Here is a 23,528-nt window from a genome sequence, read left to right on the forward strand (position 1 = left end):
TAGATTTTAGAAGTTTATTCAATTGACTGCAGGAAACCACTGTAATTATGAAAATGTTAATGAACAATTCATTCAATGTATTGACCATTTTAGAATTTCCAAAAGCACCTAAATTGAAGTTATCACGACAAATTATTGACGGTCAAGAGACATGGGATGACAGACAGTTTTATTGTTCTGGAGAACTTGGCCCGGAAGGAACTTTAACAATAGAATGGACCATAAATGGAACGTTTGTACCACTTCTTAGTGATAACGACACAGACAACGATGTTGCTTTTATAAAAGTGGATCGGATTGATCACCAAACAAGCACATGCAACAATGAGGTTGCAATTCCCTTTGCATTCAAAACTGCTTACGTTAATAGTGAGCTGCATGGCAAACGTTTACGTTGTAAAACATCCCCGTCGGCCGGTCTAGGGTTAGACGTACTGTACTCGAATGAGGAAGAAATTAAAGTCATAAACAGTAAGTTATCGTCATGGTATAAGGTGAAAATAGTGATGTGTATTTGTGAATACTTTACGTTTTGAATATAACAGTGGAACCTAAGTTGATAAGTCAGTTCGGTGTTGTAGTATCTAAATTAGTATCTAAGTACATTTTTAGAATTAAAAAAAACATGTACATAGTATCAATGGCGTATTTACATATTTCTTGCAGGTTCATTCTGTAAGGAAAGAGACGATGGATACTACAATCACCCATTCCATTGCAACCTTTATATACAATGCTACTCTACCAATATTGCCGGAATGCATGAATGTCAAGACAGAAACTGTTGGGATGCATCTGATGGAGTCTGCAAACAATGCGACCAGCTTGTTGTTGGATGTCAGGGCGAAGGTAAGTGTGAGCATAAAAAATACACTGATTTAAGAAATATGATTTGGGATATAGGAACTCTTCAAACGGCAATGCCAATGTTTTTGGCAGGTTTCATACATAGGTCGGTGGAATTTAATCAGTAAAACTTTAAATGGTCATTGTCTTTGTCATATTCTGCAAATGCCCTTGATCATTCCTAATGTGCATTGATAAATATATCACGTGTAATTGTAATGTTTATTTAATTTTGGAATAATGTTAAATTGCAAATGTTTGACTTTTCTGTTTCAGTTACAACGACAACCCCAGATCCAACATTAGAGCGTATGTAAAGAATATTCAATATTATAATAGAACTAACTTATGCATAAGCATTTTCCATTGTGTTATAATATAATAATATTACTATTATTCATTTTTCAGAAATAAACTGCCTCCCGTTACAAATATCCGTCTTAAATGACACCCGCCCGAACGACGTATATTGTAGCCTGGTAAATGTTGAACAAATAAACATTTTGAATATAACCAAGAACGGAAATCTGCTGCAGAGCATACATTCGCCTTCAGGAATACACACTTTTGGGGATTTTATAAGCGCAAGTGTTGCAACGGGTGCCATAAACGTAACGTTTGGGACAGCTTTTTGCGAAGACGAAGGCAAATACTTGATAGAGTTGAACAATGATACCAGGGCCGAATTCAGTTTACGGGTCGTTTGTAAGTAGCTATCTGTCGTTCCTTGTTTAAAAGTTAACGCAAAAAAATCTATAATCCGAAAAAACAATAATCACATATACATAACTCCCAATCAATAGTGATATCGTAGTATGTTTCACTACTATTTGAAACCAGGTCCCTGTTCACATTCTTGTCATTCGCTTCTGATATACACACTATGATCTGCTTATAAAATGATCATTTTGGTTAGTACACATTGAGCCGATGGTTCAAAACTTTGTTAAAACCAACAGCGTTGTTAATGGAATCGTTCTGAAGCTTAACTGCTCTTAAAGGACCTTTGTGATTTGAGGTCTTTCTATCAAAAATTGAGACAACTGGAAAAACATACGTATTATTTATTCAAATATATAAACGCATCATAAACTCCTTCACCTTTAAAAGTTAACAACGTTGTTTACTTAGCAAAAGTTTTTAAAACGTCCAAATGTGTTTATAAATCGTAGCTAATGCTGAGATCCCGATACTGAATATAACCTCACGGCCAAAGCTGAATCAGATTCTGAAGCTGACATGTGCAGCAATACTTGGACGCGGACCGGGTGGAAGAGAAAGAACGCAGGTTGTGCTGCAAAGGCGAAAGGTACTTCATTGATTTATCTTAATGACAAACAAATTAATGGATATGTAAAATATTTCGAAACTTCAAATTGCAAAAGACAACTGCCTCAAGTAGAAGTGTCATGGTAAAGTGTAGGGTTTGTGAATACGTACAAGTTAACTGGACCCTTTATATGATATAGAACTTTGCATCTTTCAATGAACCTAATGAGGTGTATATAAGTTAAGGTAGGTAGGTAGGTAGGTAGGTAGGTAGGTAGGTAGGTAGGTAGGTAGGTAGGTAGGGGTAGGTAGGTAGGTAGGTAGGTCGGTAGGTAGGTAGGTAGGTAGGTAGGAACTCGTACGTACGAACGGAGATCGCATATCAGCAATGCAACTTTTGTGTTTTCTGGAATGATTCATAACTGCTTATGTAGCAATATCGTTGTCTTAAATCATTTTTGTAGAACAGTGCACCATTCGAAGAATATGGAACAACTCATATGTCTGACTGTTCAACTTCCCCGTGCGTGTGTTTCGTGGAGGCTGAATATTTAGTACTTCTCACCGATTCTTGGAATGAAACAGACGTTAGATGTGCGTTGAAAAATACCAGCACAAACGTGATCGAAGAAGATCTTACATCATCGGAATCGAGAATCATTTTAGGCGACACAGGTATAAAACAAACGTGAACGGAAATATTTACTCCAAGATTTAAGGAATCCAATTAACAAATATGTAAATGTCGATCGCTTTTGAACCCATATATTTGTGTTATCATTTGAAAGTGTGTTTTTTTGTGCAGAAAACGAATAGATAAAAAGCATCTAGAATAATTTAGCACATAAGTTTTTCTTACCTTAAATATTGCAAATGTAAAACTGTACTATCTTTATGTATGGCACTTTATGTAATTTAGCGTACATATTAGTAATCAATGAGCGAATGCCTTTTAAATGAAACCGAAATTGTATGGGTCACAAGGCATCCAAATTTAACTTTTAGATTAATTGATCTATCAGGGAACTTGTAAGTTAGATTCCATACATATACCTTAAAGCACATGAAGGCTTTTTGTTCTAGAAATGAACACAGAAAAGGTACAATAAATAATACGATTGTATTTTAATATAGGTTTACAAATTGAACAACAAATGCATCAACAGCGAACATATCAAATTTATATTTTCACTGTTTTGAAATTTTAGCCCGCTTTTAGTTCCAAATCAAACGTCAGCGCGAAAGTCCGTCAGTCCGAAATGAAGTAACGTGCGCATACAATTGGGGCGTTTTTCTAAACAAAGTGTTATTTATTTACTATTGAATCCAAATTTAGGCGTTTGTTTCAGACTAAGATTTTTTCCGCCTCATAAATATATCTTTTGGTGCTCACTCAGTGAAATATACATGTATCGCGATCTGACACGGAAACAAACAATTATCCTGTGTATTTTAATCATATCATTGTACTTGTATTCAGTACTGAATCCTACTTTGTATGCTTAGTCCTTTGAATTTATTGATGATAACTCATTTTCGCTAGAAATATATTTTTGGTTCTCACACACTGAAATATATCACGAGTTTACACGGAAACAAACAATTATCCTCGATATATAAACGAATCATATTATTTTTATTAACAACGGAGTCATACTTTGTATGCTCGAACGTATTCGTCTATTGAATTATAAATCTATACTCTTTTTCTTTAGAAATATATTTTACGGACGTAAACAAGACTGCGACAGTAGGTACTCCAGTGGAACTAATTTGCAAACTTCAAAACGGACAAGGAGATCAGGGAGTGAAAATTACTAGAACATCTGACAACTTAAATTGCGCGGTGGATAGCAACATGAACCAGATACATTGTGATGTGGGTTATTCAGTGTCAAGTGACATGTCAGGCGATCTCCAAGTTGTTATCATTACGATTGAGTCAATGAGTTGCATCGACGAGAGTGAATACCACTGCACAGCTGTAAAGGATTCGTCATCGTATGCGTCCTTACGTTTGATGGCACAAGGTATGTACTATCAAAACATTTCTTTATTGATAGACAAGTATCTATATACATTTTATTGAATTATCTTTAAAGGTTTGAAATAAACTCTCCACATCTAAGTGGGTAACTAGTGTTTTCATATCATATATTAAGCTACCAGGGCCATCTGTGCTCCGTTTCTGTTTAATCATATGTAAATCATTGCATCGCAAGAATACTGAAAAGGTTATCGAAGGAACCGGTATTTTTTCTACACAATACTACTAGTAAATAAAATATACTGCTTTCTTTTTTGTATTGCAGCGGACCCGAAGGAACCTATCCTGTTCATGCCAATGACGACTGTGGAAAATATACCAACTCCTTATACACAAGTAGACAATTTGTGGTGCATTGCAAACATCGGGTCTGACACAAATCGTGTAGTTCAAATTGAAATCCAAAGAAGCAGTGAATCCGAATTTAGTGTTTTTAATCTTAAGACAGCTGAACCACTAGATACAACGCCAGGAAACTGTGAAATAAACGTCACAATAACATACAAAGGAATTAAATTCGATAATTCCTACAATAATTCCAAAATACGATGCAGTGTCTACCAGAATTCATCATCTACTGAGCCTATGGTATCATCTCCAATGTACAATGTTACACTCCTTCCAGGTATTACTTTTGATTAATTATGGAAACTAGCCTATTCTAACATTGCGTAGTAATATTTATCAATGATGTCTTAAATGATCAAATTATCATTAATATAATTTTTAACATTACTGGGCGTGTCCAAGTAGATTGTATTGTTTTATAAGTTTATTTATTAGACATAATAAGTTATTTTAATTGATTGTTCCCATTCGTCTTTCCAGAATCAATATGCAACGAAGTAACTAACACAGAACTGGTTTTGCGTTATCCATTCTCCTATCTTGGTTCATGTCGGAAATACGTCCGATGTTTAGCTTCTGGTTTGATTTATGTACGAGAATGTGGCTCAACACTGTGCCCAGTAATTACGAACAATGGGACCACTTATGTTTGTGATTATGGATGTAGTAGCTGTTAAGAAAAGAAAATCATGTAAATATTGTTTGTAAAATATGACGGTTTTGAAAGTATTAACATACAGAAAAGAAAACGATTGTTTAACCATTAAATGATTAGAATGAATCTTCTAATATATTAGAACATTGAAATTATTTTGTACATATATTTACAGATAAGAAACTATAGTTATTCTGTTACTTTATTCATTGAATATATATATTAATATGTCAACCAACTAAAATTGTGTATATACTTAGTTAACGTCTTAGAATGCTTTGAACGAAAGACACATCAGTGACTGTGTCAGGATTGGTTTTATTCACGTTTCGTGTTCTTCAGTTTGTAATTATATATAATTATTGAACGGTATTTTAAATGTGAATGTAAAAAACTATATGCTACCGTTTTTTTACACTGTATATGCTTATAAATGATGTATATTAGTTAGTTTTACCATAAACAAACTTCTATCACGCATGTACTTTACTGCACTAAATATTTAAATTCCTGAACAAGAAAAGGCTCGACAATAAAATTCTTGGGCCATACATCAAACATGTACATGATAATTCTTAAAACAGCGAACAAAAATAAACTACTTATAAATACAGCAACGTAAACGCATAATCATGCACCCATCTATATTGTAATTAGCTTTGAAGATAATCAAGTTGAGAACCAATTTATTTGATTTACTACTGTAATCCTCATACAAGAAGTAGCAGAAAAATATACGCGTCTATTTGAAAGCATCTAAATACTACACATAACTTTTGATTTTTTCACTTTAATTGAAACTAATATCCCAAAACATAATTTTAAATTGAATAGCCTAAAACTAAGCCTGTAAATAAGAAAAAAAGGTATAAACAATGTATTAGTTAACTTAACTCCAACAATTTTAACTGTTTAAAAACACATGCTTTAAGTTTCAGTACGTCTAAACTGAGTTAAATAATTGCCAAAAAACTTGTTTATATATCTATGATTGAATCTCAGATAATGTCTGATAAAACGCCTCATGATGCTTTATTATACAGAAATGTATGGGAGTTTTCACTTACTTGATCACTGACTCACTATATGTAAATGAGGTAGACACGTGGAGGGAACACAGCTCTTTGTAAACAGAAGCTTTTTACGCCCTGAAAAGAAGATTCCGTGCTTTAGCACAACTAATTTAAAAAATACAATTTAAATTCAACTCCAATTTTTTAAAAATATGTGATGCAAGAATGTTCGTATGAAAATATGTCCATGTTGTTTAAGGAAAAATCCCCCATTTAATCTGCCAATATTTTTTGTCTTATTAACTCCATTGTCTGCTAATAAACATATATTTAGCATTCAGTTAAAATATTTTATGAGCATAACAGTAAACATATGCTTATCATGTTTAAAAAATTATTTGAACCAGTAACTTTTTTATTTAAATATGATAATTATAAGTATATAAAGCCATAACGGAAGGCACGTGATATGCGTAGTGACGACGTGCGCGGTCAATTAAGAATGTTGCATGTTGCATATTTGTTATTGCGATAAATATCCTTTTGTATCATCATGGGGCTTAAACATGTCAAAAAGGTTAAGAGAAATCATATGGATAAACATTCCGAAATGTTTGTATTGCTAAAACATAATTAACTTTGTTTGAAACATTTATTAATAAAGGTGTTATGATGCATGTGTAGTCTGTGTTATGGCGTTTTGTGTCCCTCGTTTTGTTCCTATGACTGAACTTTTTTCCTCTTAACAATGAAAATAAGATTTAGGGTCATCGCTGTTGTGCTTGCTTTAGTGTGTGTAAATTAATAACTAATATTAGTAATAACGTTATAATAATGTAGCGATCTTTAAGCGCATTTACTTACTAGACAAACGAATTGTCCTTTGGTAAAATCATTTACGTAAGACACCATATCTCTCCTTATAAGTTAAAAATGGATATCCCTTGAGTAAAATGTACATAGACTAATCAAATTTAGAGGCTTACTCTTGAAACATAACTTTAGGTATGGGTAAAACACTGTTGTGCAGAACACAAGTTGCATAATTTTTGAAATGCCATCAATGAACTACATGGTGAAATACCAAATACTCGGTACCTGCAAGTTTACAATAGATTTAATCAAAGACTTTAAAGAGAAAAAAACTAATACCAACATACATAACTATGTTCTATAATAAAAGTGTACTAAAGTGTGCTGATAATTGGCAACAGACATATATCGGATATTAAGAATGTAGTTAGAGGTCCTTTACTGTAATCTCTTTTCAAATTTAACCTCTTAATGCCACAAAATTTAACTTAAATATTTGTATGTAATTTTAATGAAATTTGGCATCAGCACTCCGACCGACAGTAAATTTTACTTTTTCATTTGCACAGAAATGTTTATGAAATCGTTCAACAAAGACTTCTTATCTGTCGGTGTCTCGTTCGAATCTGATATGACAAAAGCTATTTCCAAGGTTATGAATCACCATTTGTTTGAACTAATATGTTTGCGATATTAATTCCGAGCGATAATAATGACACAGAGTCAACACCGGACAAAGCACCTATAACAAATTAGCCAAAATGTGAGAGGCCGTTATTACGCCGGGCAGTAAAAACAATAACACATCGGGAATGTTTGAAATTAAATCATTAAGTGATAGAAATTTATCGGCACAAGATATTTTAAGGATTATTTGGGCAATTGAATAAAATGTGCAGACCCGAAATGTCAGCTGATTTGACCTTATGACATAAAGTCCATACGGGTCACACCCAATCTCCGTGTCTGTACAGGCATTTTTTGTCATTATGACCTTGACCTTTAGTCCAAATAACCACAAAATCAACAGGGGTCGTCTATTGGTTACACAGCATCAATATGAGTTTGAGGAACACGGGTCCATAGATTGTCTAGCTATCACCGAAACAAGCTTTTCGCTTTCAAGACCAAAATAAACTTGACCTTTGAGCTTATGAACTCAAAATAGGAATAATCTACTGGTCACACTAACAACCCTCATATCTAGTTTGAGGGAATTTTGGTAGCATTGTCAAGTTATGACTTGGAGAAGGTTCTTTGCATTTTAGGTCACTGTGGGCTTGACCTTCAATCTGATCTCAAATTCAAGATAGGCTTTATCCTGGTTTCGCCCGACCTTTATGTCGAGTTTGAGGGCAATGGGTGCATGTATTGCCAAGTTATAATTTGAACAAGCTTTTCGCATTCGAGACCACTGTGACTTTGACTCTTAACCAGATTATCATAAAATCCTTAAGGGTAATTACTGAACACCACGACAGCTTAGTGGTTTGCGTTGGGTGCGAACGGTCTGGGGCTAAAACCCTGGCCGAATCAAATAGAAAGACGATTAGATACGACTAGCAGCTCCCTTGTCTAGCGCTCGGTATTTAAAGGAAATTCCTGGGAGAATGGTATACTCAGTACTGGTTCAACCCAGGTTAAGTTGTAATCCATTTTACACTGAGCACATTGAAGAATAATGTAAATAGCTAGGGTTTCACACCCGGATCTCAGTCTGTTTCTTCTAGTCTTTCAATGTCTGGGTTTGACTGTGAATTGCTGTCATTTTCTGTCTTAAAACACAATTTAAGTCGAGATTGTCACGGCGGGGTCAAGCCATATCACAGCCAAAAGGTGCGGGCATCTTTACAAAACAGTTTACCTGGAATGGCTTTTTACAACTCATGTTAAAAACAAACCCGGTTATACAGTCTATCTTGAGCGAGTAATTATAATATTTATAAATAGTCGGCTTAACACTGCCGTGAGCCTTCAAGAAAATGTTTTGCTCTTTAATCGCAAGGCGCATAGTCAATACATGTCATTCTCCTTTCCCCAGTTTTTCCCTAGTTCGTTCAAATCCAGATATTCGAAAAAATAGTTTATAGCACCGATACACGAGATAAAACCAGCACTAATAATACCATTTCCCAAAACTACCCTTTATATAAGATTTCGGCCTGGGCTGTCCTCTGAGCAATAGGGGCGGTCCCGGTGGAATGGTGGTGGTTTTGAGTTGTTTTATACTCGCACTTTAGCAAAGCCCGTTCGGCGAGAGCTTTGATACTATTGTTAGTCCTATAAGGTTTTTGGAGCAAAGCGCACATACATAATTTTACTCTGGTGAGAGCTATATGGGATTCTTTAACGTGCACCATTTTATAACAGTGTCACACGGGACCCACCTTTAGCGTCCCTCCCGAAACACGATAAGTATTTTTAATGGTGGAAGCGGGGAATCAAAATTTTGATGGCAAAGGGGAATTTTACCCCCACCGGTTAATGATTTATTCGCTAAAGTAGTAAGAATGTACCCAAAAATGCCGCGAGACCGGCGCTTCATGACAACTAGAGTAGTCACACAGATCTGACAATTGGCTACGATTGGATATGGTTCATTTCACTAGTTAAATAAAATTGTATTTAGAAATTTGATATAACATGCATTTTAAAGATCATTAACTAGTAAGAATGGTATATTTGAAAGGATATGTCCAATAACTAATGTAGCAGCAATTGATTATATAGGCCCAAACATCATAAAATTACTTAAAGAGTCTCATCCAGTTATTTCACATAAAGCATAGTATGATAAGAACTCCTGTATGTTTTAATTTATAATAGCAATGTGCACTTAAAAAGGTTTGTCAATATTTATTTGTCAACTAATTATATAGCATAAATTATATTTGTGTGGAAATAAAAATAGAAAAAATGAATTTTATTTCATTATAGTGTTTTTGCTGTAGATTATTTTCCTTGGAACTTTGAGCATAGTTCAAAATTAACATATTGTATGATAGAATGCGGTTTCTCGCTTGAAGTCTATGCGCTACGATGCAACAGGGAACCATTAAAGGCGGTTTTGTTGGTAATATATTAGTTTTAAATTGGTTTCACGAACTGAGTATTTATTTTGACAGTTTCAAATGAAATATATAAAAATAAATATTTGTTTTACAAAAACCGACACTGGTTTTTGAAACTATCGATTATTTTCATTTAATTTGTTTAAATGAGTTAAGATCGTGATAAGACACCAGGCCCCAATATCACAAAAATAATTCAGTCAAATCTCAATCTTAATCTCAACGCATTTTACCATATTTCATCAAAAGTTATGTAAACTCGTATATGTTTAACATCTTTTAAGAGCGCATTTTATCAAAGAATATATTGATAAAAACCTTTGGTCAGGATTCCAATGAAATAATATTCTACAATCAAAACCGTGTTTGAGTATTATCCATTATTTTTAACAATTACTCTAGTATATTTTTTGCTCTAGAATTATTTTATTTTCTGAAAAATTGACAATATTTAATCAAGACATTCAATTAAAAAAATGATTTCAAAAAGGATGAAAGCATGCAAAATATTGATAAAACTATGCTACTATGTGGTAAAATGAGTTGAGTCTGAGATTGAGATTTGACTTAAGTATTTTTCAGAAATTGGGGGGGCAGGCCACTGTTTCTGGAAACATTCTTACATTCAAGGATAATACGATTCCGATAAACTACTGTTACATTCTAGAGCGTTTGTTGACTTAAAAAGGAAATAATTCTTATGATATTTTTCATTCAGTGAAGTCAATAATAAGTAAGACATTTGGCTAAATGGAGTAAGTTATTAAAGCTTGATGAAACTGTCGTGATATTTGGACCCAAGTGTTGTTTTGTGGGGTTTCACGCGTTATGAATAATACTTATCATATACTTTATTTTTACTTCAAGTAGGACATTAACTTTTTTTTAAAATTTAACTTAGGAATGAAGATATACAGTATTTTACCATGTACAGTTATGCAATTTGACGCTTCGAAATAAAACAGACTTAAAGAGTAAAACGAAACAATAGCAGTTTTCAAATTCAATGGTTTTTGTTTTAAAAAGCCTTTAGATTCGACCAGGATGTTAAATTTGAGAACATTTACAGTCAAATTGTTTAAAATTCCTGATTACCTCAAATGCACATATTTTATAACTAAGTGCGGGATTATGTTCCATATTTTAAAATAATATACATTAATGAATGAAAAGTGAATATTAAAACATATTTTAATTGACCGGAATAATAAAGAAGTGTAGAAGTCAACTCACGTTATAGTTTATTGTTCGCAATAGTTTAAGGATCAACCCAAAGCAAAATCCTGGTGATTAAGACCGAACGTACACATATGATATCAACGGAATAGTCACCAGATACTACGGCAGAAAAGAAGAAGGAAAAACGATGCTGACAAATAGGAACATTACCGATAAAATGAACCGTCAGTTTTATCAGGTCAGTAAAGGTATATTCCCATGATTATAAAATCTGGAAGAAAATCATTCAAAAGCACAAAATATCAAAGTTTAACTTTTGCAATATCTCTTTAATTCAGACTATATGTTCACAATTCATTATTTATATACGTCATGTGTGCTCCGTTTTCGTTAATGCTGAGAACCCTTTCGTCCGTGTTGGTGGTTGGGGTGGTGGCTGGGTTTTCAAAGCATGCCTGATGCATTTCCATTTATGTTCCGTACCAATTCGTCCGTGTGTGTGTGTGTGCAAGGGGGATCTTTCAAAGTTTTCGTTAACAGTTCCGTTTTTGCTGCTTACCAATTCGTCCGTGTGTGTGTGTGTGTGTGTGTGTGTGTGCGTGCGTGCGTGCGTGGTGCGTGCGTGCGTGCGTGCGTGCGTGCGTGTGTGCGTGTGTGTGATAGTGTGTGTGTGTTGGGGGGGGGGGGCTTGAAACCAAGTTTCAAATGAGTGACAAAAGAACATCATTATCATCATTCTTGTTGTGAGATTCCGTTTAAACTGTTTTTTATTTCTAATTTTAATAAAAGTTACATCGACTTTGACTCTTGGAAGTCCTCCGTAAACTGTTCCTACATACCAAGTTTTGTCACATTATGTTAACCCTAATTTTTGTCAGTACCAAACGTTTATCTATTTTAAGTAAGAGTGACCTTGGTCTTATGGGACCAGATGCAGTTCCATGAATGGTTTCCATAATTTCTTCCTATACAAGTTTGGTCGCAATATGTCAATCCAAAGAAAATTATCCAGTATCCTTCATTTCATTTTTTTAGTTACAGCGACCTTGACTCTAGGGGTCACACATTCTATCCCTTCCGTGTAGTATTGCGGAAGAAGATGCATGTGAATAAGGCGACTGTAACCTATAAAATCCCAAAAGGAATAAAATGTAGGGTTACAATACTTTATGTTTAATTTTGATACCGGCAATAATTTCCGTATTACACAATGTGGTATGAAAAGTTACTCGTCGTTTTTCACTTTATTGGTGGGATGTGATGACTTCTCGTTGCTTGCGTTAAGATGCATGGTACTCGACCTTCGGTTTCGAACGTTATGGCTTTTGTGTAAAAGAAATATTACTTAATTGGTTTTGGTATGTATATGCTATTACTTCGGGAAGATATCACTCAAAAGCTGCAATCTAAATGCTTTGTATTGTTACCTCTTCGATTCTCAAACTGGCGTCGCCCTTCATTGTACAAAATTAAACTTACATATAAAAATGAACCTATGACATCAAGTATATGTATATTCAGCATGTGTGACCGTGGCGTGTGTGTATATTTAAATATCGTTGTAAATTTTCCACACGCTCCTTATTACTTTATAAGAGCTTTGACTACGTATATTACAGTTATGGTATATGAATTAACGCATAAACAAAAAAACGGCCAAAATTCTGCAATATTGTACATATCCTAATTGAAGAGTCAACTGGTGGAAGTTTCACGTCTGTTCTACTCTGTTGTCCATTATATACGACCACAATTCGCACCAATAAAACATACTTCGAAGGCTTGACTGTTCATTGTACAAAGAACATGTCGATAGACACATATTTATCAGTAACTCATAGTATTTATAAACGTGCTGTTCCCAGATCAAGAAAAAATGGACCCCCAGTTCAGGCCTCAGTGAGACCGGCTCTGATAGGAAATGGAACTAACAGCGCATGACAACATTCTCTATTTTGGAAAATCGCTCTGATTTCTTCGCGGACAGGTACACACCTTAAATGTTTGCCAGTGTTCATCTAAGCGTACATAATAATTATTAAAAAGTCAATGCCGAGATGCCGAAAATAATTTATTCTAACCACCGGATAAGTTGGTTACCTCCGGGTACTCAGATTCCACCGATAGCCAAAGAGCACGCTATCGCGCAACATCGTGCCGACATGACTTAAAATATAATGGTATGTTAATTTGTTGCACAATCGTTGTAAAATAAAAAATAATAATAGAGGAGCGAGAGGTCGTGGGTTCGATCCCTGGCCGCGTCATACCAAAAGACATTTAAAGTCGGCATTCATAGGGTAGTGTTTGGAAAAGTGGTGTACTCGGTACTAATTTAACCCAGTAAAGTTGTTTACCGTTTATCGGTGCTTTACGCCGAGCAAGTGAAGGGGTCATTTAAAAAAACCTAGGGTATCGCACACGGACTTCCTTGTATCCCACCACTGTCGCATCTATGTGCTGTCCCTTCAGTAAAAACGAAGGACCCTGTTGGAAATAAGTGCTTGCACTTTCACGGGTTTTCCATGTAAAGAAATACATACAGACGCTGCTGTGTATACACTTAACAAAAATTATAAACGTTCACTATATCTTTTTTTAAATATGTGAACAAAATAACAAAATCACAAAACTTGTGAAGTACTCAAGTTTTACGCCTTTAATGCAAACATTTTAATAAAACTGCACTTCATTAGAATTATAAATTCATTGGAAATTACAATGTATAAGTAAGTCACCAATTTAATCGAAAGTCACAAAGTACTGTCCTTGAGAACGTGTTAAACTCAGTAGCGTGTGTGTCCACCATTTGCAGCAATAACTGCATGGCACTTTGACCTCATTGAAACCACATATCTGTGCATGTTGTTCTGTGGGATATTATCCCACATCCGACGAATAACACGCCTGAGTTCGTCGGCATTGTGTTGCTGGGGCAAAGTCCTAACTTTCCTCTTTAACAAGTCCCACACATTTTCTTTTGGATTCAGATCCGGGCTTTTTGCCGGAAAATCTATAACCTGAATGTTAAAAGCCGGAAAATCTATAACACGAATGTTGTTTGTTGCCAGCATATTCTGTGTTCCCCGTGCAACATGACAAGGCGCAAAAACGTCATACCTCAATAAGCTTAAATGTGCGGTATCAATAAAAGTTGAATAATGTCGTTTTGATACCTCAGTGCGTTTAAATTACCATGGAAAGGGACAATTAGAGTCTTTTTGTGCATGGAAATTCCTCCCAGACCATCACGGAACCACCGCTGAACTGGCCTGCGTCAATCAAACAACATGCCCTGTTTCGCTCTCCCCTCCGTCGGTAAATGCGGACGCGCCCGTCTGACCCTCAATCTTGATTTATCCACAAAAATGACATTACCGTGGTCAGCTCTAGTCAACCGTAGATTCCGTCTCGCCCATGCTAGCTGTGCTGCTCTGTGCTCCGCAGTAAGGACATGAAGATCCCGTGGTCGACGGTCGCGAATACCGACGGCACAGAGCCGGTTGCGAACGATCTGTGGACAAATTGGCCGGTTGTGCGGGCCAACGGTCCCCTTTGCCGTTGACGTCGCACATTATATCAAAATTTATCGATTAATTTACAAACTTGTTAGTCCTGCCGAATCGGGTACCTGCATGTTAACATGAAAATTAACGATTACTTCATTATCCTCGTGATTCTCAAAACATCGGAAATCGCACCTACCGTCTTGCATGGCTAATCTCGACCGTAAGGTGTGATTTTCTTTATAAAAATCGATATAATACTAGGCATAACGATGTCGTTTTAATTTTCAAGTCGATACATTGAGTAGTTTTCATATAAATGAATTCCATTAAGTTGACGTTTAGAAATTTCGTTTAGTGTAAACTATACTGTAACTTGTAGTAGAAGATAATATACCATACATCTTTCAGTGACGAGTATCACCACAAGAGTTTCAAGAAGCGATGCCTAATCTTCCTCATCATTATGTTTATCTTTGCTCTGTTAGCTGCTGCTATAGTACCTGCCGTTCTCCTAACGAAGAAAAAAGGTAACGTTCAGACTTATCTTCGAACTGTCTGACGTGGCAAGTTTGGGTAATCGGATTTAGTATGAGGCTTAAATGTTTAATCCTGGATATAGTGAAATATACATATACATCAATCAGGTGAAAAGATGTATAGCACATGTTATAAGATAAATTATTGTTTAGTATATGTCCAGGGAATGTGTTTAACTCTCAAGATTTATAAAACGTATATACTGATATAGTATAAATTGTGCATTCCTGTAGTGGTTGTCTTTTACGATGTTTCTGTCAATAAAAATGTCTTTTTTAAATTGACTGAGCCTTTTATTTTTTAACTGCACTTAATTCCACAACTACTTATTGAATTACGTACATTTATCAATATACATGTGCTAAAGTTTAATTTAATGCAACTTATTCCTTTTGACCTTTAGTTATGGTGCACATTTAAACAAAGTAGTTTTCTCATTTGTATTTACTGGCAATTGAACTACAGAAAGAGGCCAAGTGGCCAAGACTTAGTGACTACCTTTTTATGATCACCCAATTAAGGCTTTAAAAAAATAATCAAAAAGAAGAACACAGCGTCACAAAACAACGCAGACAGTCAACACATACATCTAAAATTCATAGTTAATAAATCTTGTTTTACCGTCTTGGAGCTATCGTGGGGTATAATTTAAGTGTTTGGGACTGGATACCACGTATGTCCAAACATTTATCAATACAGTGTAGTTACTCAAATACTCACATGGAAACAATATTTCGAAACAATTAAAATGAACAGTAACAGTTTATCTGTTATAACGGGATATTAAATCCGCGTACAGTCTCAATAAAAAAATGAAAATTACTGGGGCACACCCGTTTCAACATCCTGGCAGAAGCGTTAAGGCCAAAGTAGGGTTGAGTTTGTTTTCCCGTGCCAATTAATGTTTGGATTTGTACAAATCAGACTCTGACGACTCTCCGGACGTGCTGGCAAGGGTAGACATGCAAACGAAAATCACCAATTTCAACTTCACGCTCGGGCTGAATGACAACACCTCAGATGAATACTACAACTTCACACATTCCTTCTGTGATCAGGTAATCAGTTATGTTAGTTGTTTTTTTAAACAATAAACGTAAACGAAACGTAATGCATGCTGATTTCGATTTATGTTCACACGGCGGGGATATTTGTCACCAATTTCAGTTTAACGACCATGCTTCACGGTATGTAATTTTAGTTTTGTAACAATATGAGTTAAAGAAAGGTACACGGTAAGTTTCCACTTAGTGGATATGTTGTTCACTTTTTCAACTTTTCATCAGGGCTACCTGACAACATCTCAGATGCATACTTCAGCTTCTAGTCTAGTCATATCGTGACAAGATGTGCTCTTATTGTTACAGTTAGTTATGGTACTGACTGTTGATGTACTCAAAACGTAATCAAGAATTAAAAATTATAAAGGGAAATAACTATTTCTATGAAATAATATTTTGGAATTAGACGTTTGTTCGTCGTTATTTGTCTGAATATTTCGCGGTATACTCTATACTATAAAACCCCTAATAAACTATTCATATAGAAACAAAGAAATAACCTAGTGGATTTGAAGGAGTATTGGACTTTTTTTTAAAACATCCTCAACATCGATATTTTGAATTATAACCAAAACGGTAGTATAAATTAAAAGCCAGAAGTATTTCAATTGATACAGATAATTGCCAAAATGACAGAGAATAACGAGGACAAAAACTTCGTCAAAGATTTAATTGGTTGTACAGTTTGGTCTCTCAGGTATGGTATTTTCAATTATTGAATTCCAAGTGTACTATTCAATAGTAGCATAATCTTGTAGCCTCATCATGTATTTTTAAAGTCCTGGGGCTCGTTTCAATGTTCCATATACACTATTATGTAGCAAAATAACGAGTTTATGGCACTGATTTATTTTAATTTACGACTGTAATCTATATTGAAACGACCAATCCCCTCCCACTGGGCCACGTTTCATTATTGGATCATTCTCGTAGCCTTAAACAGTTTGAGTCTAGAACTGCGTCATAAATATCCCTTGTTTTGTTTCTCAAATTTGTGTACATTTTTATTTCTCCCAAAGCCAGATTTACACGAATATGTTTACGAAAATACTAGTATGCAACTAAGATCAATTCAATTTACTCCTAAGCTCAACAAATATTAGTATGTTTTGAAACGGCCCCAGAACTCTTAATACATTACTCTATCGAAACGTCCCCGGCGCACCTAATACAAAACTGACGCCGGAACTGAATGCATTATATATATTAATAAAATGTTTTCTTTATTTTCTACTACTGAATGATCATTAATTTAGTCCTGGAAGCGTTGTTGTGAAATTCACTGTGGTGATTAGTCACGAAGGGAACAAAGGGTCCCCAACCTCGGCTGAAATAAAGATACTGGTCGGCGTTGATGGAGGGAACACTGGGACCGTCGAACTCGGAATATACACTATTGACGTAGAAACATTTCACGTTCAGGCTGTTCTTGTGGTTACTGTCAACAACAGCCCACTTCCAACATGTAAAATACATTTCTTAAACATGTTTTGTTTAAATACGCTCGAAAAGTGTTTGAGGGTGTGGTAAAAAGAACCATTAAATGCCTTACATAGAGCAAGTTGAGTGATGCGGTATCGATAAACAACACACAATTGGCACTTAAACATCTATTCGATTCGAAATGCTATAGAAAATAAAAAAATGTTCGCGGTACATTCTATTGAATTCATTTTTATTGAATATTACAAGCATACAGTATTGTTTCGCTTTATAGACAAGTAGTGTATACATAGGACCACCATTTTAATAGTGTTTTGTGATTTGTTGAATGACTTCTAATATAAATGAGACGTTATGTTATGGTACGTAATCTGTTACACTTTCAGTGGTTTCTTATGGCAGCAACTGCAAGTCGGGAGATGAGTGTGAAACATATTTTGCCCGGTGTTTGGACGGGAAGTGTGCATGCAAAGAAACAAAATACCACAATTCTATTGACGACTCATGTCTAATAGGTTAGAAACATTTGAATTAATCAGGTAACAAATGTATTGTATTCAATCTTTATTGCATATAATTATATTTTTGAGGCATGTCTTCAATGACATTAATTACTCGAGCAAATTATGCTAATTGTAAGCACTTGAAAACGCTATATTGTAAATGAATTTGTAAACACAGGCCATGACCTTCAGGGTGATTTGTAAATACAATTATATTGAACCCAATACGTTAAACTGTATTTTCAGGCAAAACAATTGACGGTATGTATTCGGAATCTTGTTCCTTGTTATATAGAAACATCCTTATGGTGGCAGATTTCTGCCTGTTTTTAGTTTTGTTATAAAAATAAGATAACACAACGATACGAAAATAAACTATATGACAGGGCTATAAACGAAAACAAGAAGGTGGTACACATCAACCACCATATGTTTTGAGTATCTTGCTAATTGGAGGAATTCGAATATGTGAACTCTCAGAAACAAGTATTTACAAGAACAACATATTTAATCACAAGTAGACGATGATATAGACTTTCGTAACATTGATTTGTACAAGGATTTATGATTTCACGCTTACTTATTTGGTTCACACTGTTTGATGCCTCCAAAGGAGGCATTTGTCTCTTACGAGAGACAGCTCCTCCTTTTCTTATTCAAGAATTATAAACACACCTATATTTTTTTCAGAATTTTCATGTGAAGAAAATACCATTGAAGTTAGTCTTGACAATATAATCAATATTGATTGTTCACTTGAAGGCATTGGTACAATTAACGAGATAAACATATCAAAGGATGGCAAGTTGTATAACTCAACACTTGTTGGGCACTCAACATTTACCGGAATTCTTGGTCAAATAAACGTCCAAGTCGATGCAACGGCAAAGACGGCTTCATTTGGTATTGCAAACGTTTCATGTGAAAATGAAGGCTCGTATCTTGTGAAAATAGACAGTTTGTCGGAAGAAATTATTGTAAAAGTTTTATGTAAGTCAAACGGCATATATCTGTTATTTCACAAGATTTAAACGTTGCAAAAGCAACCGTTTCATTGTTTTGATTTAAATCATTTACGAAAAATAAAAGGTATACAATACACATATTATAATTACAATAAAGACGTAAATTCCAACTCATCACCCTGGTTTTTATTTATTGATGGGTTGCAAGTTAATTTATTTGTTTCCTAAAGTACACAATACGAACATATATAAAAAGAAGAAAGAAAACATAATATATTTTTTTATTTTTTTATATATATACATAATATAAAGTTATCAAAAGAAATCAGCGTGCTCACATGCTGTTACGAATTTTCCAATAAATTGATGCGTAAATATAGGGTTTGACCTCTATTTCTTACCTTTCTTCGATGAACGTCCTGCAGCGACATATGTAAATGCACTCACATCGTGGTAATAAACGTCACCCATTCTCACAGAACGTCTCGATTCAGTCTTCTCAAGTTGTGCCGAATCGGGTTCATACAAATATGTAATTGCATATTTCTTTTAGAGTTCATAGAAAAAAAGAAAATAAATTGTGTAAAACTCAAATAAATTTTACAAGGATAATATAACTTATGGTTTTTAAAACTGCCTTTTTTCATCAGTTTTACATACTGAAAATATCAAAATGCGTTCTCTGTAATCGAATAGCTGGGCTTGTTTGAGACGTCAATAGTTTATGTTTCATTGCCCGTTCGAAGCATTACTTTTGGATCGTATGGCTACCATCTAGTCAAAGAAAAAATAAATTTTAGCCTTATTTATCAACGGACATACAAACGAGCAAATATTCTTTGCCTCTTCCTTTCTTTCTGACTGTTTGGTGTTCAAAGCATAGCGGGCGTTTTAATAAACTTAATTTATGAAATGTGACAAGTAAAAGTAAAAAGTCTGGTATACCGAATTTGATGCATTTGTTTATTATCGATTTAGGTGTTTTTAGGAAAAAATGCTAATAGGTTAGATATCTGCAATTCTTTAATTTTAGTTAAGAAATAAGAATACAAAAGAATGCGAATACAATCAATTTAAAAATGTATACGTTAAAACTATGGATGAATGTACGGTCATATTTAATTAAGGGCAAGTTTGCTTTTCCACCTTCTTTTTTCATAAAAGTCGTTAAAACAACACATGTGTATCAGACATTAGCACTCCAATGCCTCATATAAAATGTCACGAGGAGTGTACAATTTCAATTATATCTAAAGACAAAATAGAAAGACAACAAAACAGATACTAATTTGTCATTTAAAAATGTCGCGAGGAGTGTACAATTTCAATTATCACTGAAGACAATAGAAAGCCAACAAAACAGATACATATTTTGTTGTAGCTCAACCTAAGCAGCCAGAAATATCTGTCCCTGTTTCATCTTACGTAAATCAGGAGATGATTGTCCAGTGCATGGGTTATGTAGGACGAACGCCACATGGAGCAGCCACCAGACTTCAGTTGCAATCACATGCTGCGGTAAAAAAGTTATTGATTTTCTATGCACTTACCAATGGTACGTCATACCAGTAGTGGAGTGAGGGGTAGGAGCACACATATGGGATTTATATAAATTGCAATATATTTTATCGGGGGAATTTGATTGGGAGAGCTAGGGGGGGGGGGGGAGGGGGCGTCGATGGGAGGGTCGGCGAGCACAATTGGGATTTAGAAAAGAAGACATATTTTGTTGTCCTTTTAACAACGTGATGCAGAATAATATGTGAAAATCCTCCCGAACGACGGGTCTGTCCCTTGAAAAGAAAATCCGTTGTAATAAATCCGGCCAAGTGACGGGTGGTGGTCTCGTCATGCCCGTCAAAATCCCACTGTCGGGAATCACTCACTGTTTTAAAGTCTTGGGGCAATACATTCGAACTGATTTTAGATACATACGCAATTTGGTCCTTATTTGTATAAAGTTAATTTTTGTTTGAAGTTGCGTCTCTCATAGTTCAAAGAAATATACAAGCCCCGTTCATGTGTTTCTTTACAGAAGGTATGCTTTCACTTCGATAAACATTCCTTTCTAATATTAATAATATTATAAACATATTTGTAAATGTAAATGATGATTGTTTTACGTGACATACAGTCTTATGAAGTACACGTTATACATGCATGGTTTTGCATTCGTGACTTTTTCCCCGGTTTTCAATGTTGAAACTAGCATTATTTCTAGGACGAGAATGAATTCATTGTTTACGGAGTAGTACCTACAAACCAGTCGAAGGAGTGTTCTGAAACAACCTGTGAATGCTACGAAACACTGTTGTTTTTAATCTTTCCGACGTTGCCAATGAACAAAACTGTTCTTAGATGTGCTTCACTAGCTAGCGATGGATCATTGATGGTTTCCTCTGAAGCAAAAGCCCTGAGCCTAGTCCCAAGAGGTAGGAGTTTTAGATGCTTAAGAACTTGTCAAATTTTACTTTGCATAGTTAAAACAAAATACGTAATTTTCCCTGCTTAATGAACTTTTTTTATACATTTTGATCATTACAAAAGCTGTTTTTACAGATATTTACTTCACCGGGGAAGATGTGACAGCAGCCATTGGAAGCAGTATCAATTTGGAATGTGTTCTTTTAAACGGACAAGGTGCAAATGGCGCAATCGTTTATTTTAATCATAACAACAGTGTCGTATATACTGAACTATGCGTCGTATCGCAATCGGGTGTTGGAAATTGTACCGTGGATAAAATTTGGGCTTATGCAGATAATATAGATTCCAGTGTGAAAGTTAATATCATAATTGAAAATATTACCTGCTCCGATGTTGGTAGATACATTTGCAAATCGATAGTCACTGCGACTAGTGCGGCATCGATTAATCTGGGCGCATTTGGTTAGCCTTTTTTTGTATTATGTAGATTTATATACACGATTGTGTTTTGTAGCAACTACAACATTTTGATAACCTAGTGATTAAAAGGCGAGACTTTAAACAGTCGTTTTCTTAATTATGTTAACAATTACCGTTTATTTTGCATTAAACATTATTATTCTATTAAAATTAACTAGTTATTATTTAAATCTATCTGTTTTTCATTTCTAAAAATAAGACATTTAATATAAATTTTGCAGCCAATAAGTAAGACAAGGATGCTACAAAAATGGATGATACAGCAGCTTATTGTATACAACTTGGCTAAGTTGTCTTTCTGCCAGTTTGCAAATTTAATTGATTTGTTTGGTAAATTGTAATGATTGGATAAATGATAAAGATCAATACACAATTTGGATATAAAATCCAAACCAAAGAATCCACCAGTTCATACGACTTTCTGCTTGAGACAACTGTCATTGTGATAATACTCATTTTATAAAAAAAATCATTAAAAATATTGATCATTCTAGAATTACCAACTGCACCAACACTGAAGTTATCACGACAAATTATTGACGGTCAAGGGACATGGGGAGACAGATTATTTTATTGTTCTGGCGAACTGGGCCCGGAAGGAGCTTTAACAATAGAATTGACAAAAAATGGAACGTTTTTACCACTTCTTACTGTCAACGACACAGACAACGATGTCGCTTTTATACGAAAAGATAATATTGTTCAACAAACAAGCACATGCAACAATGAGGTTACAATTCCCTTTGCATTTAAAGCTGCTCACGTTAATAGTAAGCTTCATGGCAAACGTTTACGTTGTAAAACATCCCCGTTGGCCGGTCTAGGATTAGACGTGCTGTACTCTAACGAAGAAGAAATAAAAGTCGTTAACAGTAAGTTACCTTGTCTGTTTACAGTGAAAATGATGAAATGTATTTCTATTACTTTTCGTTTATGATAAAACAATTGAAACTAAGTGGATGCGTCAGTTTTGTGTTGTCGTATGTACATGTGTCGAGTGTGAATTACACAACATGAAAATGTGTCAATGATGTATGATTTAGTATGATTTTAGGCTGTAGGCATGCGGACCTTTTTACCGTAAATCGGAATTTACCATCGGCAGCTCGATATAATAATATTTGGCGAATTAATGCGCATACGAACATATCATCCGGACAGCTGTTAAAACTACACTGGTTAACGACCAAATTAACATGACCAATCTGCTCTAATAGCTATGGAGCTGCGTTTTGCATAAGTAGCTTGCTAAAAGTAGCGCTGTTATGAGTATTCATAATATGTTGTGCGGTTAATATAGAGTGAAAAGGCTGCGTTTGTGCGTAATAACCCAATTAAAATCAAAGAGAACGTAATTATTTT

At 34.8% G+C, this 23,528-nt stretch overlaps 3 protein-coding genes across 5 annotated transcripts in view; all 3 read left to right on the forward strand.

Moving 5' to 3' along the window:
• The window catches only part of LOC128219502 (uncharacterized), a 68,966-nt gene that overhangs the window by 38,648 nt on the left and 6,790 nt on the right, over nucleotides 1-23,528 (forward strand). Inside the window, exon 21 of the mRNA XM_052927310.1 lies at nucleotides 22,661-23,038. Within this exon, the coding sequence (XP_052783270.1) occupies nucleotides 22,661-23,038 (378 nt within the window). The remainder of the gene's footprint in view (nucleotides 1-22,660; nucleotides 23,039-23,528) is intronic.
• LOC128218934 (uncharacterized) lies at nucleotides 39-6,855 on the forward strand. The gene is made up of 9 exons (XM_052926709.1): nucleotides 39-471; nucleotides 667-849; nucleotides 1,123-1,155; nucleotides 1,255-1,551; nucleotides 2,019-2,155; nucleotides 2,580-2,790; nucleotides 3,831-4,145; nucleotides 4,428-4,787; nucleotides 4,991-6,855. Exons 1-9 carry the CDS (start codon nucleotides 48-50, stop codon nucleotides 5,185-5,187), a joined length of 2,157 nt encoding a protein of 718 aa, XP_052782669.1. The 5' UTR covers nucleotides 39-47; the 3' UTR covers nucleotides 5,188-6,855.
• Nucleotides 11,271-22,233, forward strand: LOC128218935 (uncharacterized). Of its 3 annotated transcripts, none has more exons than XM_052926710.1 (12): nucleotides 11,271-11,479; nucleotides 13,107-13,228; nucleotides 15,159-15,277; nucleotides 16,212-16,345; nucleotides 16,966-17,045; nucleotides 17,605-17,813; nucleotides 18,178-18,306; nucleotides 18,541-18,555; nucleotides 18,985-19,284; nucleotides 20,641-20,777; nucleotides 21,481-21,691; nucleotides 21,819-22,233. In XM_052926710.1, the coding sequence occupies exons 2-12, from the start codon at nucleotides 13,179-13,181 to the stop codon at nucleotides 22,151-22,153; spliced, it is 1,719 nt and encodes a 572-aa protein (XP_052782670.1). In that variant the 5' UTR covers nucleotides 11,271-11,479; nucleotides 13,107-13,178; the 3' UTR covers nucleotides 22,154-22,233. The 3 variants fall into 3 exon arrangements, with proteins under 3 accessions (XP_052782670.1, XP_052782671.1, XP_052782672.1); XM_052926711.1 differs by having other exon boundaries at nucleotides 19,057-19,284; XM_052926712.1 differs by lacking the exon at nucleotides 18,985-19,284.

This window comes from Mya arenaria, chromosome 15 (genome assembly GCF_026914265.1).
Source record: "Mya arenaria isolate MELC-2E11 chromosome 15, ASM2691426v1".
NCBI classification, from domain to species: Eukaryota; Metazoa; Mollusca; class Bivalvia; order Myida; family Myidae; genus Mya; species Mya arenaria.

What these genes read in the sequence shown, in the direction of transcription:
- LOC128218934 (XM_052926709.1), top strand. Translation starts at nt 48, where the DNA reads ATGAAAATGTTAATGAACAATTCATTCAATGTATTGACCATTTTAGAA. An exon ending in AGAAATTAAAGTCATAAACA is followed by an intron (nt 472 to 666) that starts GTAAGTTATCGT and finishes TATTTCTTGCAG; the next exon opens with GTTCATTCTGTAAGGAAAGA. An exon ending in ATTCAGTTTACGGGTCGTTT is followed by an intron (nt 1,552 to 2,018) that starts GTAAGTAGCTAT and finishes TATAAATCGTAG; the next exon opens with CTAATGCTGAGATCCCGATA.
- LOC128218935 (XM_052926710.1), top strand. Translation starts at nt 13,179, where the DNA reads ATGACAACATTCTCTATTTTGGAAAATCGCTCTGATTTCTTCGCGGAC. An exon ending in TGTACAGTTTGGTCTCTCAG is followed by an intron (nt 17,046 to 17,604) that starts GTATGGTATTTT and finishes TCATTAATTTAG; the next exon opens with TCCTGGAAGCGTTGTTGTGA. An exon ending in CCTGAGCCTAGTCCCAAGAG is followed by an intron (nt 21,692 to 21,818) that starts GTAGGAGTTTTA and finishes CTGTTTTTACAG; the next exon opens with ATATTTACTTCACCGGGGAA.